This window comes from Corythoichthys intestinalis, chromosome 20 (assembly GCF_030265065.1).
Source record: "Corythoichthys intestinalis isolate RoL2023-P3 chromosome 20, ASM3026506v1, whole genome shotgun sequence".
NCBI lineage: Eukaryota > Metazoa > Chordata > Actinopteri > Syngnathiformes > Syngnathidae > Corythoichthys > Corythoichthys intestinalis.
Window position 1 is genome coordinate 10,836,446 of NC_080414.1, and position 15,086 is coordinate 10,851,531.

At 41.0% G+C, this 15,086-nt stretch overlaps 1 protein-coding gene and 1 long non-coding RNA gene across 3 annotated transcripts in view; one reads left to right on the forward strand and one right to left on the reverse strand.

Moving 5' to 3' along the window:
• Window positions 1-15,086, forward strand: part of LOC130908495 (uncharacterized) — a 78,649-nt gene that overhangs the window by 16,636 nt on the left and 46,927 nt on the right. The window lies entirely within an intron of this gene.
• LOC130908488 (cadherin-12-like) overlaps window positions 1,106-15,086 on the reverse strand; it is a 209,307-nt gene continuing 195,326 nt past the window's right edge. For both annotated transcript variants that reach the window (XM_057823947.1, XM_057823948.1), the window contains 4 exons: window positions 13,324-13,445; window positions 8,764-8,881; window positions 7,703-7,954; window positions 1,106-4,696 (listed from right to left, as the gene is read on the reverse strand). In XM_057823947.1, coding sequence (XP_057679930.1) covers window positions 4,191-4,696; window positions 7,703-7,954; window positions 8,764-8,881; window positions 13,324-13,445 — 998 coding nt within the window. In that variant the 3' untranslated portion in view covers window positions 1,106-4,190. The remainder of the gene's footprint in view (window positions 4,697-7,702; window positions 7,955-8,763; window positions 8,882-13,323; window positions 13,446-15,086) is intronic.

A 15,086-nucleotide genomic window follows, 5' to 3' on the forward strand; every position in this document is an offset into this window, starting at 1 on the left:
AGTACTTATGTACAGTATGATGAATGTCTATCCGTCTTGTCTTATCTTTCCATTCCAACAATAATTTACAGAAAAATAAGGCATATTTAATAGATGGTTAGAATTACGATTAATTACGATTAATTAATTTTTAAGCTGTGATTAACTTGATTAAAAATTTTAATCGTTTGACAGCCCTAATTCATATACAAGTTAAAATTAGCCCTGTGAGGAGTTCATATAATTAAAAAAAATATATAAACTGCAATTTTTTTGTTTTTTACCCTGCCTCTTAAAAGAATCGTAATCGAGAATCGTTCGGAACCCGAATCGAAACGTGGAATCGTAATCGGAACCCGAATCGTTCACTTTCCAATGATGCCCAACCCTAGCTATCGCACTAAAATTCACTCACCTCTTCACGGAAACGTCAGCTGGTTTCAAGTTAAAGGAGCTAGCATGTTGGCTACCATTTCAATTTTCCACTTGAATGCTTTTGGTCAGTTTTGAAATGTGGGAATGAACAGCTGATTTATAAAAATTCACTAAATATTCAGTTGTTACCTATTTAAATCTGCTTTCAATTTCTGTCAAATGAAGACTTCAAATACTACCTTTAGTGTCTCGTGCAGTCAAGGGGCCAATATGTTTCTTAACAAGACATCCCTATACCTCAGGAGCGTTCAGACGAGACGGTAGGTATATTTGATGCAGCTCTTGGACACAAAAACATCTCAGTTTGGATGGAATACGAGCCTTGACGAGTGACAAACGCGAAGTGATTCATTGCGTTGGCCTGCCTCCAGTCCTTCCATTATGTTGTTACACACCACAAGTACGGTCTTACAACGCTCCAAACGTTGTTTTTTTCTCCATTACCAACCACCTCAGCGGGCTAATTGTTGATTCGTCAGCGCGGCGAGTCTGCGGAGGATTTATTTCTCAAGTGAGATATGGCTGAACATCTTATTGCGGGGATTACCAGGAGAACGTAACATTGTATTTATCTGATGGATGACAAGGGAGCTTCGAGAGGGTGTTAAGAGGTTAATCGCTTCTTGAGAAAGGTTGTAAGTCATTGTCTCAAGTTGGAAGAAACTTAAAGCCGACACCAAAGTTTTTCCAAGTGTTTTATTTAAGAAAAATGTGTTTATAACATGACAGAACTGCAGTTGTAGCCCTAAAGTCTCTCTTTTTTGTTTTTATACAAGTCTAGTACAAGTGTATTGACACGACCCAGCTAACAGCAACATTTCTTCACGAGGGCCTCATTACAAAAAGTGTCTCCCAAAAACAAAATAAAAAATAGAATGACTGCGAGATAAATACATAAATACACAAGCAAATCAATCAGCCAATAAATAAATAGAAGGATAAATAACATTCAAAACATCTTTGGCCTGACGGGGGCCACAGAAGTGACGTCGTCGGTCGTTTGCTGGCGCCAAAAAACATCAGACGTGTGGCGTGGAATCATCTATTGAGGCACTTTTAGGGATGTTTACGGAAATGACATCATCTCCACGGATATGCGCCGAAAACATTCAAACTGAATGATATGATCGTGTCGATGTATGCTCTGGCATTTGTATTTTTTTAATGTATTTTTATTTTTTAACAATTGCAAGACCGATCGTGACAACAACGCAAAAGACAGAAAACGGGGGGAGGGGGTGGAAATCTGTACCTTGTGTATCATCTGGTGTCAGAAACGAGATGGAAATTTCTCAGGAAAGTATCTGTCAAGTTTATTGAGTTGCAATGTCAGGTATTAGACGTCTGCTTCAAAGTCATCAAGTGTCAGGAAGGAGGTTGTCATTTTAGTGGGATTCCAACACTGTGTTTAAAAAAAATCTGTCAAGTCGACGGAATTACACCATCGATCGTCACCTAGGAACAGAAATTACACAGAAGCGAACTCAACTGTAGTGCCACGGTGCCAGTATTTAGTGGAATACTGCCTTGGGGCCCCGGTTCCCAAAGGGAGGGGATGGTACTCTGTATATATCAGTTCATGGGGAAGACAGGGAGGATACGATTAATGACTACTGAATGTGAATGCTAATAAAAGCTAGCATACTAGTCTAAGAACTGAGATTTCGATTTGAACCGTCTCTTTGTACAGTGGTACCTCGACATACGATGGCTTCAACACATGATCTTTTTGACATCCAACGTCAAATTAGCCATTTGTTTCTGCATCCGATGACATGCTCGAAATACGACGATTTGTGACAGCGGCGCAGTTTTTTGTTTTCCCGCATGGCGGACGCACGGTAAATTTTCTTGTGAGAGAACTCAACATGGGTTCCAAGAATGTTAGTACAGGTGGTGAAAAAAGGAAAAAGGTGAGGCTTACCATTGAAATGAAGATGGAAATGACAGAAAAATATCAGTGTTGCGTGAGTGTCCGTGAACTAGCTCGATCTCTACAATCTGTCCGGTCCTCCTCTGACCTCCGTTCGCCAGTCTTTATAAGTTAAGGTGACAATTATTATTATTGTAACATCGCCAAAAAATCATAAGCCTCGTCAGGTTTTTTTTTTTTTTTAGATCAAAATCTCTTTATTTTCCAAAATTTCACACTAGTTGTGCATGGATTTCCAGTTCAAAAAGGAAAAGACAAAATGTGATGAAAAGCGGGACTGACATCCAACACCCACACAAATAAATAAAAGAATAATCATAATAATAAAATAAAATGAAAACAAAACAAAAACAAACAAAAAAAACCCAAGAAACAAAAAGAAAACCAACAAAAATAAACCATTAAATTAATCCCCGTCACTGCCAGTGAACTTCGTGACCATTGAACATTGAGTTTTACTAATAGTTTTGGATAATAAATATCAATACACTAAAGAAAAGAGTTGCCAGATTGTGGAATGCCAAGGGCTTAAGAGGCCTGACAAATGTTTAAAAATGGTCCCCAGGCACGTAAGAATCTACCATTAGAATAATGGAGAGAATATCTGATCTTTTCAATTTTCAAGCATGTCATTAAGGCCGTCAGCCATTCGGTATGTGTGGGAGGGAGGGGGTCCACCCACCTTAGAAGGACCGACCTACGAGCTAGGAGGGAGGCAAACGCTAGAGTGCGGCGCTGTTCAGAAGATAGTCTTGAGTCCTCTGTAACTCCAAATAAGCCAATAAGGGGGTTCGGTTCCAACCTCACTGTTAAAATCTGTGAGAGGGAATGAAAAATCTCTGTCCAGAATTTGCCAAGTTTAGGACAAGTCCAAAACATATGAAAGAGTGAGCCGTCTGAGATATTGCATTTGGTACAAAGTGGGCTAATGTCAGGATAAAAAGTGGCCAGTTTGGTTTTGGAGATGTGAGCTCTGTGGACCACTTTGAATTGGATTAAATTATGACGAGCACACAGAGATGAGGAGTTGACTCGTTTTAAGATGGATAACCATGTTTCCTCAGAAAAGGGGGTACCAAGGTCTTCCTCCCATTCTGCCCTGACTCTATCCATAGATGCAGTCTTCAGGGCCAACATCATGCTACAAAACACAGAGACATACCTCCTCTGCCTCGTCAGGTTTTTAATCGTTTACATCAGAACTTGCGCAACACAACATGGTGTCCAACAACAATTTATATTCGAATTGGAGCCTGTGAATCGTAATCGAATTCTTAGGTGCCCCAAGATTCCCACCTCTTTAGTGCAGGTTTTCGGGCTTGGGAACGAATTAATGGAATTAAAATGTATTCTTCTGCGAAAATCCTGCTCAACATAAAACCATTTCGACCTACAAACAAGGTCCTGGAACGAATTAACTTCGTATGTAGAGGTACCACTGTATTCCTTTAAATTAGAATTGAATTATGAAGATGGAGACAGCGGCATATTTTTTTTTTTTTTTTGAGGGGTTGGGGTTGCTCACTTCAACCTAAAAAAATATCACAATGACTGGATGTGAAATTGTATTTCAAAAAACATAGGATACGATGGCCGTTTACTGTCATTGTACATTTTTGAGATATAATTCCAGGTACAATCAGCCAAACAGAACCGATACAAACCGATACTTGTGACTTTTATGCTAACATCCAATACCTGACGCTTTGATCAAATAAACTTAATTTTTTCATCTCCTGACTTGCAACCATGACACCCAAGTATGTCATAAAATGTCCACCGTAAAGGTAGCGTCGCCGACAAAACAAGGTAAAACGTTTGCCCGTGGAGTCGGCAAGCGTCCTCAATGCTCCGTGTTGGTAGAGTCCGAGCGAGCTTCCGACTGCTCCCCGAATATTCCCGCTAGCGTTTTAAAACGGGGCCCCCACTCGTTGAGGTAATCGTAGTCCTCCTCGGCGTCCACGGCCAGAGACTCGATAGAGCTGAGCGACTCAGCCACCGAGCCGTTGCCCTCGTAGGCATACGTGGCAAGCGAGTCATACGGCGGCGCTGAGTTGTCGTTGTCGTGCTCCTTCAGCCGCTGGTTGATGAACGCTCGGATGTCGGCGCTGTCCTTAGAGGCGGGCACTCTGGGACCCTGTTTGACCTCTGGCTTGACATCCCGGCGGAACAAGTTGTCCTTGACCACTTTGGGGTTGCGCAGTGTTCCCATATCGAAAGCGTGCGTGTCCTCCTCACCCCCGCCTTCGTCGTCGTAGTGGATCACGTTGTCCCGGATGTCCTCTTTGGATGACATCAGCGTCTCCTTCTTCTTTTGACGCTTCAAGCCGACGTAGAGGACCACGATGACTTGAGGGGTGACAAAGAAAATTAATCAATTAAGCACTCAAAAAGTAATCTGGTATCTTTTTAATAGTAAAACCGTAAAATAGCTTTGCATTTTTTATATTTAGACCTCTAAACCAAATATAAAAACTCATGCGTGTAACATCTTGAACGACAGGTTTGTTGACTTTTCCAGAAAAAAATAGAATAAAAGAGCTTCCGGGGTTGTCATTTTTCACAAATCCTGACATTCTCTTTGACTTTCACGCACGTTCAGCTTCGCTTGAACCTGGACGTGCGCATATTTGACCCGCACGTCTACGCTCACTAGGAATTGTACTTCTCCATCCGCCTCAAGCGCTTCAAATATAAAATATATAAATAACTGCGTGGTTCTGCCCGGAATTCATTTGAAGGTTAAACACGCAAGCGTAGCGAGGTTGCGTGAGGTTGTGCATGTTGTGTACACTAGATTGTTTCTCAACTGTTGCTAATTTAGTGGTAAAATGCGTGTATAAACAGACATGATAAAACTCGAGATGTGTGCCCAATAAAAATACATGGAGAAAATGAAGCACCCTAGCTCAGTCTTCTCTCTTTTTTCAGTTCTTCCCTATGTGCAGTGTCAGCATCCCCTAGTGGTCTCTCATCAGAACACAACAACACATGACTTGTTTATGATTCAACCTAGCTCAAGCTTTATCGGTAGCTTCACAACCCAAATGAGAGTAGACTGATCTGCTTAATATAGCTCATTGCTCGACCTTGCCGGTCATCCAGGCTAATCCTGCTCCGAAATCCGGTCTGGACATGTTCTCAGTGCGAATGTTCAATCACCACATGATGAAGTACTATTAAATATATAATTAAAAGCGAGGAGAGGGAGTTCATGTACTCTATGACAGCAGTATTGATTTCCGTACATCCGTCATAAACGCGTGCCGGATTTAGTTTCAGCCGCCCTGGTAACAGGCATTGATGTTTTCTACTGTAACTCTCAGTGTTTTATGGTAAGTCATCAATCTTGGCTGCCATGCAGCACCCGTGCACAATGATGAAAACACAAAAGTCCAGGAATTTAGTCAAACATCTATCTAGTATGGTTCCAAATTTGTAGTAAGAAGAAAAAAAAATAGATTTGTGCAAATATTGTATTTTTAAACAACTGTAAAAGTGGTAGAAGTGACCTTAGAGTAACAGTTTAAAAGTAAAATTGGCTGCTTGATATACTATATATATATATATTTTTTTTGTGTGTGTGTGTGTGTGTGTGTGTGTGTGATTCATCTCATGATATATACCTTACAAGGTAAAACTGGATTTGTTGCGTGATTTTTACAATTTGAAAGAATCCTGTAAATGGCTGCCTGGAACTCAAGATTCACCGCTGCTCCACCGCTAAGGCCGAGTTATGCTTCCGTGTCAGACCTGCGCCTTCAACGAAGACCCGATTTACGACCCTGCGCCTTAGCCTCTCTGGGTCCTTCTTTTTTTTTTCCTGACTTCGCGTCGCGTCAACGCGTGTGACGTGGTGGAAATGGACTATGATTGGTCCGCTTAGACTGTTGTTTCCGGTTCAGCGCGAAATCAACGCCATTCTCAAAAATTATTTTTCTACACGCAAAAATGGACCAAGCCGACGAGAGTATCAACAAAGAGCAAGTACGAGAACTTCTACAATGTCTCGTCAAGACATTCTGAAGATTGCCAAATGGCAAGCAATTCGTGGGAGGAGATTGCTGAAAATATGGGGCTGAAGGTCAGCCAACGATTAAATAAAAAATGGAAGAACCACCAAGACAAGTACAGTATGTGTGTGTTCAGAATCGAATGGCCACTCGAAGCCATGTAAGCAATACTGTTATATTGCTAATTTGGCGCACAGTAAGAAACCAAGCATTATCAGGCTTATCCTTTTCTTCATTGTATTTTTTAAGACTGTGGTCAAGCCCGCCTCCTGCATTGTAAAAGCCAGGCGCTGCCGCGAACGCTAACGAACAGCTACGTCCCTGCCGTCTTGCGTGCAGCTCTCGCTCTTCGGGTGACATAATTGCCACATGAATTATGATTTGGGAGACTTGACAGTTCAGACCGCCGTAACATTCTGGAAAAATGTGGCCCATATTGGATTGAAATGGTCCACTTTTATGCGATTTGTCCCGTTCAGACTGTCAAGTTAATGCCTCACTCGAGTTGGAAAAACACGAAAAAATTGGATTCGTGCATAAAGGCCTGCAGTGTGAATCTAGCCTTATTCGCTTTTTCTTTCTTGCTACTTGAAAGTGGCTTCTCGAGCTGATGCAATTTTGGTGAATCCAAGAAATGGTCATAAACAAAAATATGCAGTTTAAATTCCATCTTGCAATATAGAAGTGGTTTTAGGGTCTGATTTTTCTCTTAATCGGGAGGCAAGTAAATAAAGTCCAGTTTAATGTTCTGCCCTTGACTCCGACGTTCACGCTTCACAAAGCAGCCGCTATAAAGATCGCCGTTATAGCACCCTCCTTCATATGCAAATTAGTTTGGACATTAACAACCAGGGATTAAGGAGTATCGCCATGACTCTCTGGTGAATGCAGGCAGGGAACTTTGGTTCCGGGTCACGGAACCAGCGCTGTCCCTCTCCTCGTTCCTCAAGTTGTGATTGTCTCATAAAAAAGCACATTCATGTACTTTGTGTCCTCTAATTAACCAAAACAACCAGGCGTTAGTCTAGGAGAGTAAACACTGATGAACCGTTTGTGAAATGTGGATTGCCTCCTCTTTATGCTCTGTGGGGGTGTTGCCGCCAGGTTGCTATAGCAACCAGCTGTCTTGGAAAGGGGATAGACCACAGACGCAGCAGTCTTTTGGAAGATTGTGACTTCGAACCTTTTCTTATCTGACCAAACATACAACTGAAGTCTGATTGACATTATTATCAGGTGTTTGCGGACAAACCCGTATGGGAGATTACGGAAAATGGTAATCGGTTGTAATGATTGAACATGCGCATTGTACATCTTGAAGTTACACAGACCGCGTACTGACCTAGCAAGATGACGATGCACAGGAGAATAGCGATGAGGGCACCCGTGCTCAGGCCCACTGGTAAGAAGATCGCCTCTGCGCTGCACGTTAGCAACGAGCCGTCGGCTGCGCAGCCGCACACTCTGATGGTAAGCGTTCCTGTGCTGCTCTTGGACGGATAGCCGTTGTCCTCGATCACTACGGGGAGGTAGTAGATCTCCTGCGAGCGTCGTCTGAAACCACCGCGCTTGGTCACGATGCCGGCCGTGTTATCTAGGAGAAATTATTTTATGGTATCGGCATGAAAAAAGCATCAAATTCGGAATTCGAATGAGTTCATTCTACAAAGCTGAGCTGTAAAAGTTCTGAGTCAGATTTTGAGCTCACAAGTGATGACAGACAACAAAGGAAATTAACAAGCAGTGATGACGTGTGAAACCGATAGAGGTCGACGTGGCGCGTAACACCAACGCCAACGTGTCAGATTGGAGCGGCGCGTTTCTGTCGGAACGCCTGACCTGCTGTCACGGCCGCTTCGTTCCTCGCAACAAGACCGCCGCTTCCTCTTGACAGGGGGTCGGACGTTTTAGCGCACCTCGCAGCATTCTTTCCTTCTCGCTCTATGTACCTCACAATGAACCTGCTGGTGGCGCCGCTGATGTTTACTTCCTGTCCCTGCCCATCACGTCTTTACAATGTGCTCAGAGGGCCACTGAAGTTAGGGGGCGGGGGGTTGAAAAGGTAAAAGCGCACCCAACGTTCGGAAGTGGGCTCGTCATGGACGGCCAATGCATCGGCTTTCCTCCGGCAGACCACATCCTAACACGTCCCACTTTTTCCACTTCAAAGACCTCGACTGTTCAAGCCCTCTATGCTGTCCGACTGCACACCTTTTGAGGCTATTTTTAGCATCCCGCAGTTGGACATCACTATGGGGGCCTTCGTGGTTGCTATTCATATGAAAAGTCTTTTTTTTGCCAGAAAAGTGCTGGGGCAAGAATTCAGAGAAATTCACTCGCTAAATGGCACGCTTTTTAACCTTTTTTAAAATGTTATTCTAAGTGTCCAATAACCTGACTTACTTCCAAAGTCTCTGATCGTGAAGTTCTTGTTCCTTAATTCGTCTTTAGTTGCTTTAAAGGAAAACTGTTGTCCTGCGTTGGGCACATCTTGATCCTTTGCACTGAACAGTTGAATCACCTGTTCAAATGACATTGAAACATATTTCATTTATTAATGTTGTGCCACAAAAATAATTTAGACCTCAGCCCAAATTTGCAAGCAACCATCCATCACTTGCAAAACTGTAGCAGCATGACCGTGAATTGGATCATTGTATCATATAAAAATGTTTGCTCGCCGAGGTTGTCATAATAAACTCTCAGACACGGTCGCTGATTCAGCCACCTTCCTTTGACCCAATAAAATATTAGAAACAGCTCTCAGTTTGATGCAGTACACTCAGAAGTACTCAGAGTTTGAAGGAAATTGGATAGTCAGTTAGCCAAGTATTGTTTTATGACACACCAACCTTTAGTTTTGGGGAATTTAGTACAGAATTCAGCTTTTTCCGTGGCAAAAAATGTTTTTAAAGGCTTTTAATGTTGATTTTAAGTCGATCTATACAGAAAAAGAAATCAATACAGTCCACCAGGAGATGTTTTTGCGCAGCGATCACGGCCACGTCGATTTGATGACGGTGTTGTGATCCGATTTGATTAAACAAGTCGATACGTCACCGCACTTTGATTGCACTTCTGACAAGATTGTCCTAGCCAAGCTGTGCGCCGTCAATAATATTCTCACAGCTCCCACTGACAACACCCGATAAATCATCTCTCAATTTCACAATTTATTTTGGACGTCAGCGAGAATGCCAGAAAAAAAGTCACATCTCTTAATGACTGTGCCGCCCTCCTCGATATGCAGCGATGTGATCAAGTGCCAAATGACGCCCGCCGCATGGAGATGCTAGCTAATGAGCTAATTTGCAGGGACGGCTGCTTGGCGGTCCTTATTTACTAGCGCATTCAAATATGCCACATCTTAAATAGATCACATGAAATGTACCGAGTGACATTCATTTTCGATGAAATATCAAAGTCCTTGGATTAAAAACTTTGGGCCACTTTAGAAGATTCAGAGTCAGGGAAAACTGACTAAATATTGAGTTAATGAAGAAGTAATACATTGGAAAGTTACCCCTCCCCCTTCTATATTGGAAAGAATTAAGTTTTTATTCCTGCTATTGCATTTGTTTTCCTTTTTTTTTGTTTTTGTTTTTTTTTTCACCCTGAATTTGTTGTTACTCCGTCAACCACAAGATGGCAGCAGATGAATTGCACTCAGAATGTACATTTAACTGAAGATTTAAAAAAGGGAACTACTCTAGGTCTAGGCTAGTTTTCATTTAAGAATATTAAATGTCACACACTTTAATCCCAATTTTGATGCCTAAAGAAAGCAATGGCTCTAAATTTAATTTATAATATACATCTTCGGGTATAATTATTTATGTATATTGTCAGATAAGTTAGTTAGGACAAACCGGTTAACTGTACACCTGTTAGCATCTCCTAATTTTTTCTAACTCTGACTGAATGTCCCTATCCTCTATAGGCCTGTTTTTTTTATTAAGCTGATTGGTCCATTTTAATTTATATACAGTAATTTTGGGGATTATAATTGTTTGATATTGTAAGATGATAAATTTATTAGTTTTGAAACAAAATTATACCTTTGAAATATTATCTCTAAAAGGGAACCTCGGAATTAGACTTGCGGGCTCTAATAATTGTTCTCTTTTACTAGAATGTTATTCGAAACACATAAAATGTTGCCATTGATTTAAAAATCTATAATATTTAGAACATGTTATGACCCAAGGAGGGAGGCATATTTATATACCTGCAATAGACGCTCGGGGTGATGACGTAGATATTCACTGTCACTTGACGAATACTAAGTGCCTGGCACGGCCAGACTCTTCTCCCTGTATTTTTCAAACACTGTAAGAATAGTCTGGGACTCCTTAATGGCCTATTGAGGCGAACGAAATCATCCGCCCAATCAGATTCGAATTTTTGCGTGACGTGTTCTTAACGAGCAACGTCACTCTTACGCGTCGGAAGTCGTCTCCACAACAACACAGATGGCGAACGGGCGAGCCGAGAATATGTTCCAATCCGCGGTAAAATCAGTTTTAAATTACCAAAAACACATCAACACAAGTAATTAACAACAGTCTGTCTCGCGTTAGCCATGTTTAATAAACTTCTCCGCTCGCGCGAGTTTCTTGTCGCGTTACCAACATCACGTCCGCCCGTCGCTGATTGGTCCACTCTGCTGTCTGTTTGCTGTGGCTTGCTCCGGCCTGGGAGTTTGATCTGCCGGACGGTCCCCAGACACAATCGCTGGAACAGCAGTGGGTCTGGAGTAGGCTATACTACTGGGTTACTGTAATTCCTTATACGCGGCAAGATGTCCAACACATGCACTCATCGGTTAAAAGCTACTTATTACTACATACTATTTGTGTTTTTATTGAGTCTTTTATTCCCTTTTCATTTCCACAAAATACTTTTTGCATGTGTTTCCCTCTCATACTTTTAAGCATTTTTTTGTGTGTGTTGTTGATCTGTTGATCACATTAGTCACGTAGCATATTTAAACCACCCTTATTTGGTATTACTGCATTTAAGTATGTACTTGTATATATCTTATTATATGCTTAAAGTATTCCTTCACTAGGTTCTCCTCTGTATGCATCTGAACAAAACAAGCTAAAAGCGCACAGCAGTACTTTGGGTGTCAAATTCGCCTCGTGTAGGATATTTCGCCAGTGTAGAACATTTGGCTAAAGGTTTTTTTCCCCCAACTCTCGTCTCGTCCCATCCCGTCTTTTCTGTTCATTTTGCTTTTGCTGCACGTTTTGTGAAATATCGACAGTGATGTCATGCTCATTAATGTTCCACTCAGGTTGAAATTGAAAGAGTTGAACCGATGACATGTTTATGTCGCTAGAGTCATACTCTGGAAGCCGGCAGCGTAACCATGTGACATCACCACCCTGCGACGTCAATAAAAATGCATTCCTGTCAACCCGAGGCCGTTGGCAATCTTACAAATCGTAACGTATACCCTTACAAAATGGTGACTAATCTTACAACGTTTTATATAGCGTGCAATATGAAACAAAAATAAAACTCAATTTTTAAAATAATATTAATTTATTGGTAATATTGTCACATATAACCTGATGCAATCAAAGAACATTCGATATCTTCAGCGACATCATGATTACTAAAATTTAACAGTGATTTTTATTATAATTGAATGTAGCACTTTTGGCAATTTCTATCATGTCTTTTGATGGCTGCACTTCATGGCACTTCAGCTCGCAATTGTTTGACTTGAAGGTAGATCGTTAGTGTGTCCAATTATAAATTAAAAAGGTCAAATGATAAAATTAACTCACCGATGCAGTCAGGGAACAATTCTTTTTCCAATTATGAGAAGTGATCAGCAATAGTTGCAGGAAAATTGTGTTCGGCAAGAAATTAGCAGAGTAAAATCTCCGCTTTCAGAATCTGATGAGTGAGTGGTTGTGTTTTGCGGTAAAAATTGTTCATTTATAGGCTTGTAGCTTTTCATTCTGCAGACTGCAACTTGATGACCTTTTGTCTCGAAGTGCTTTCGACAATCGCAGAATCTTGATGCTGAAACTTTAATGTTCAATCCACACGGCACACAAAATGAATACTGTGGTCCAATGGTGTTAATCTTACTTCATAAACGTAATTACAGTTACAAATAAGTTCTCCCAATGAGTAATTGAGTTAGAAACTCGGCGACCTGAATGTAAGTGTCTTTAGTTAATGGGCAAAGTAACTGGTTTTACTTTCCATGTTTTTTTCACCATTAAAAAAAACAAAAAAACTATGTAAGGTACAAAGGGTTTTTGGGACAGCTGGCCTAGCCCAATTCTTTACCCTAAACTTAACTAGACACAGGGGTATTGTGGATATTGCGATAACTAGATAGTAACCTTTGCTATGTTTGGAAGTCATTTAATGTTGTGAATCAACCGTTAAAGTTGTTAAAATTGCTCCTATTATTGCATTAGTTCCCTTCTGTCTACTTTTGATATGTGAAAGTTTTAAAACTGTTTAATCATTTAAAGATAGATTCAAGTCAAGATTTTGCCGATTTATGAGTATTTTAGATTAAAAGTTAATTAGGTTCGCTAGGAAGGTTCTCTACAACAGAGCCTTTCTGAGAAGTGTAATTCGGTGCATTCTCGTTGCCCAAACGGTGAGAAAATCCGAACGGAGAAAAAAAAAAATGCACAAAAAAATTACGGATTTTGAACGGATGGTGTACACATTTAAAAATCAGTGCTCACTTGTACAAATTACTCCGAAACCGTACAACTTGACAGGTATGACAATGGCGACCTACTAGTTAATCAAATTTTACAAATTGTATAAAACCGAAAACATCAAGAAGGGGTTTCAGTATCAAATTATTTTACCTCATAACGTTTATCTTTCTAACTTAAGTCTTTCTATCCGTGGATCCCTTATAAAAGGTGAATAGATGTTGAAGTTATTGATTTATTCAGACCAAAATACAAACCTTACCTGTCCCACTTTGGCGTTTTCACACACAAAGCTCTCGTAGGGACTGGCGAGTTCAGGCGGGAACTCATTGATGTCCAACACGTGGACGGAGACGGCCACCCGACTGGTCAGAACTGGACTGTCTGGTTGGGGAAAAGACATCAAGATTTAGAACAAGGAAGCAAAGGAGGGGCACTGACATCGTGTGGAGGGCTTAGAAAATGCAACTTGATAGAGGGTTTAGAAGTCTGACTCATGGCGCCAATGTAAGCGAGGAACCCCAGGAGATGTCGCCGGCATTCCATCAGTGTGGAAGGGGAAATGTTCTTTTTATGAGTGTCCCAGAAAGGTAAACTTTGTGGATTTAATGTGGAAATAGGCTTTTCTTCGCTTACTTAGGAGGAGATAGGGGGGTAGCAAGGGTTGGGGATCTCGCAGAGTCATCTCAGGGGGATTTGAGATGCAAGACCTGGGCTCAGTTAGTAACCCTCCACTGACCTTGACGCGGAAAGCAATCTTCCCGAACGAGGCGCCGCTCGGGATTTGTCGCGGTCCCACATATTTTGTCGACCCTCAAATCCTCTTTTACAACTAAAATCTGTTATAAAAATGGGTTTTATGATTGCAGCGTCTTGTTCTCCTGACACTTCCACCACCAGGTGGCGTAATTGTATCACAATCTTTTTATGTTCTCCTGAGCCTCATAACACATGCTCTGGTTGGTTTTATGAATACAAATTCCATAGAGGATAGTAAGCATTTCTACTGGTTATCACTTCATTTTAGATTAAACCTTTTTTAATACAGGGCTTTTCTAAGCTTTTCTGGGTGCACGCGGTTTACTTTGAGTATGAAAAAATGAAAGATGCTGACTGAGAGCCACACCAATAGAAATATGTTCAAATAGCCAATCGTTTTAGTGTATGTGACGATATATTAGGAAAAGCGAACGTATGTTCGTCTATACCAGGGGTCAGCAACCTGGGACTCTTGAGCCACATGCGGCTCTTTAGCGCTGCTCTAATGGCTCCCTGGGGCCTTTGAAATGTTTGAAAATGGAAAAAGATTGGGGAGTCAAATATACAGTAACTTTTGTTTTAAAATGGTGTCTGTAAGAGGACAAACATACGGAGCCCCTAAAGGGACATCGACAGAAATAAAATTTAAGCAATCTGGTGCGCAACAGATTTTCTCGTGCGCACCAGAAACTATCTGATAAACATTAGCATTATATAGCATTTAAGTTAGCAGACTTTTGCGACACAAGTTAGCCAATTGTTGTAAACATTAGCATTGTATAGCATTTAAGTTAGCGCACTTTTGCTATGCAAGTTAGCTAATTGTTGTAAACATTAGCATTATATAGCATTTAAGCTAGCACACGTTTGCTATGCAAGTTTGCCAATTGCAACAGTTCAACAACTGGCTAACTTTCGTAGCAAAAGTCCGCTAGCTTAAATGCTATACAATGCTAATGTTTACCAGATAGTTTATGGTGTGCACCAGATTGCTTAAATTTATTTTATTTCTATTGATGTCCCCATAGGGGCGCCGTACAAACATGACACAAACCTTCTCATTCATAATATTGTAATGAAGTTAAACTTGAGGTGGCATTGTACAACAGAGTAGTCACGTGGTGCGTCATTCTCTATTGGATGCATTGCAGGGAAAATAAACATTTAATCATGAAGGCTCATTTTGTATCTGTAGCCAACTTAGTCATTTTGATAGTAGGCTAATATAGCTAATATAGATACACACAGCATGTGTTGCCTTCATTA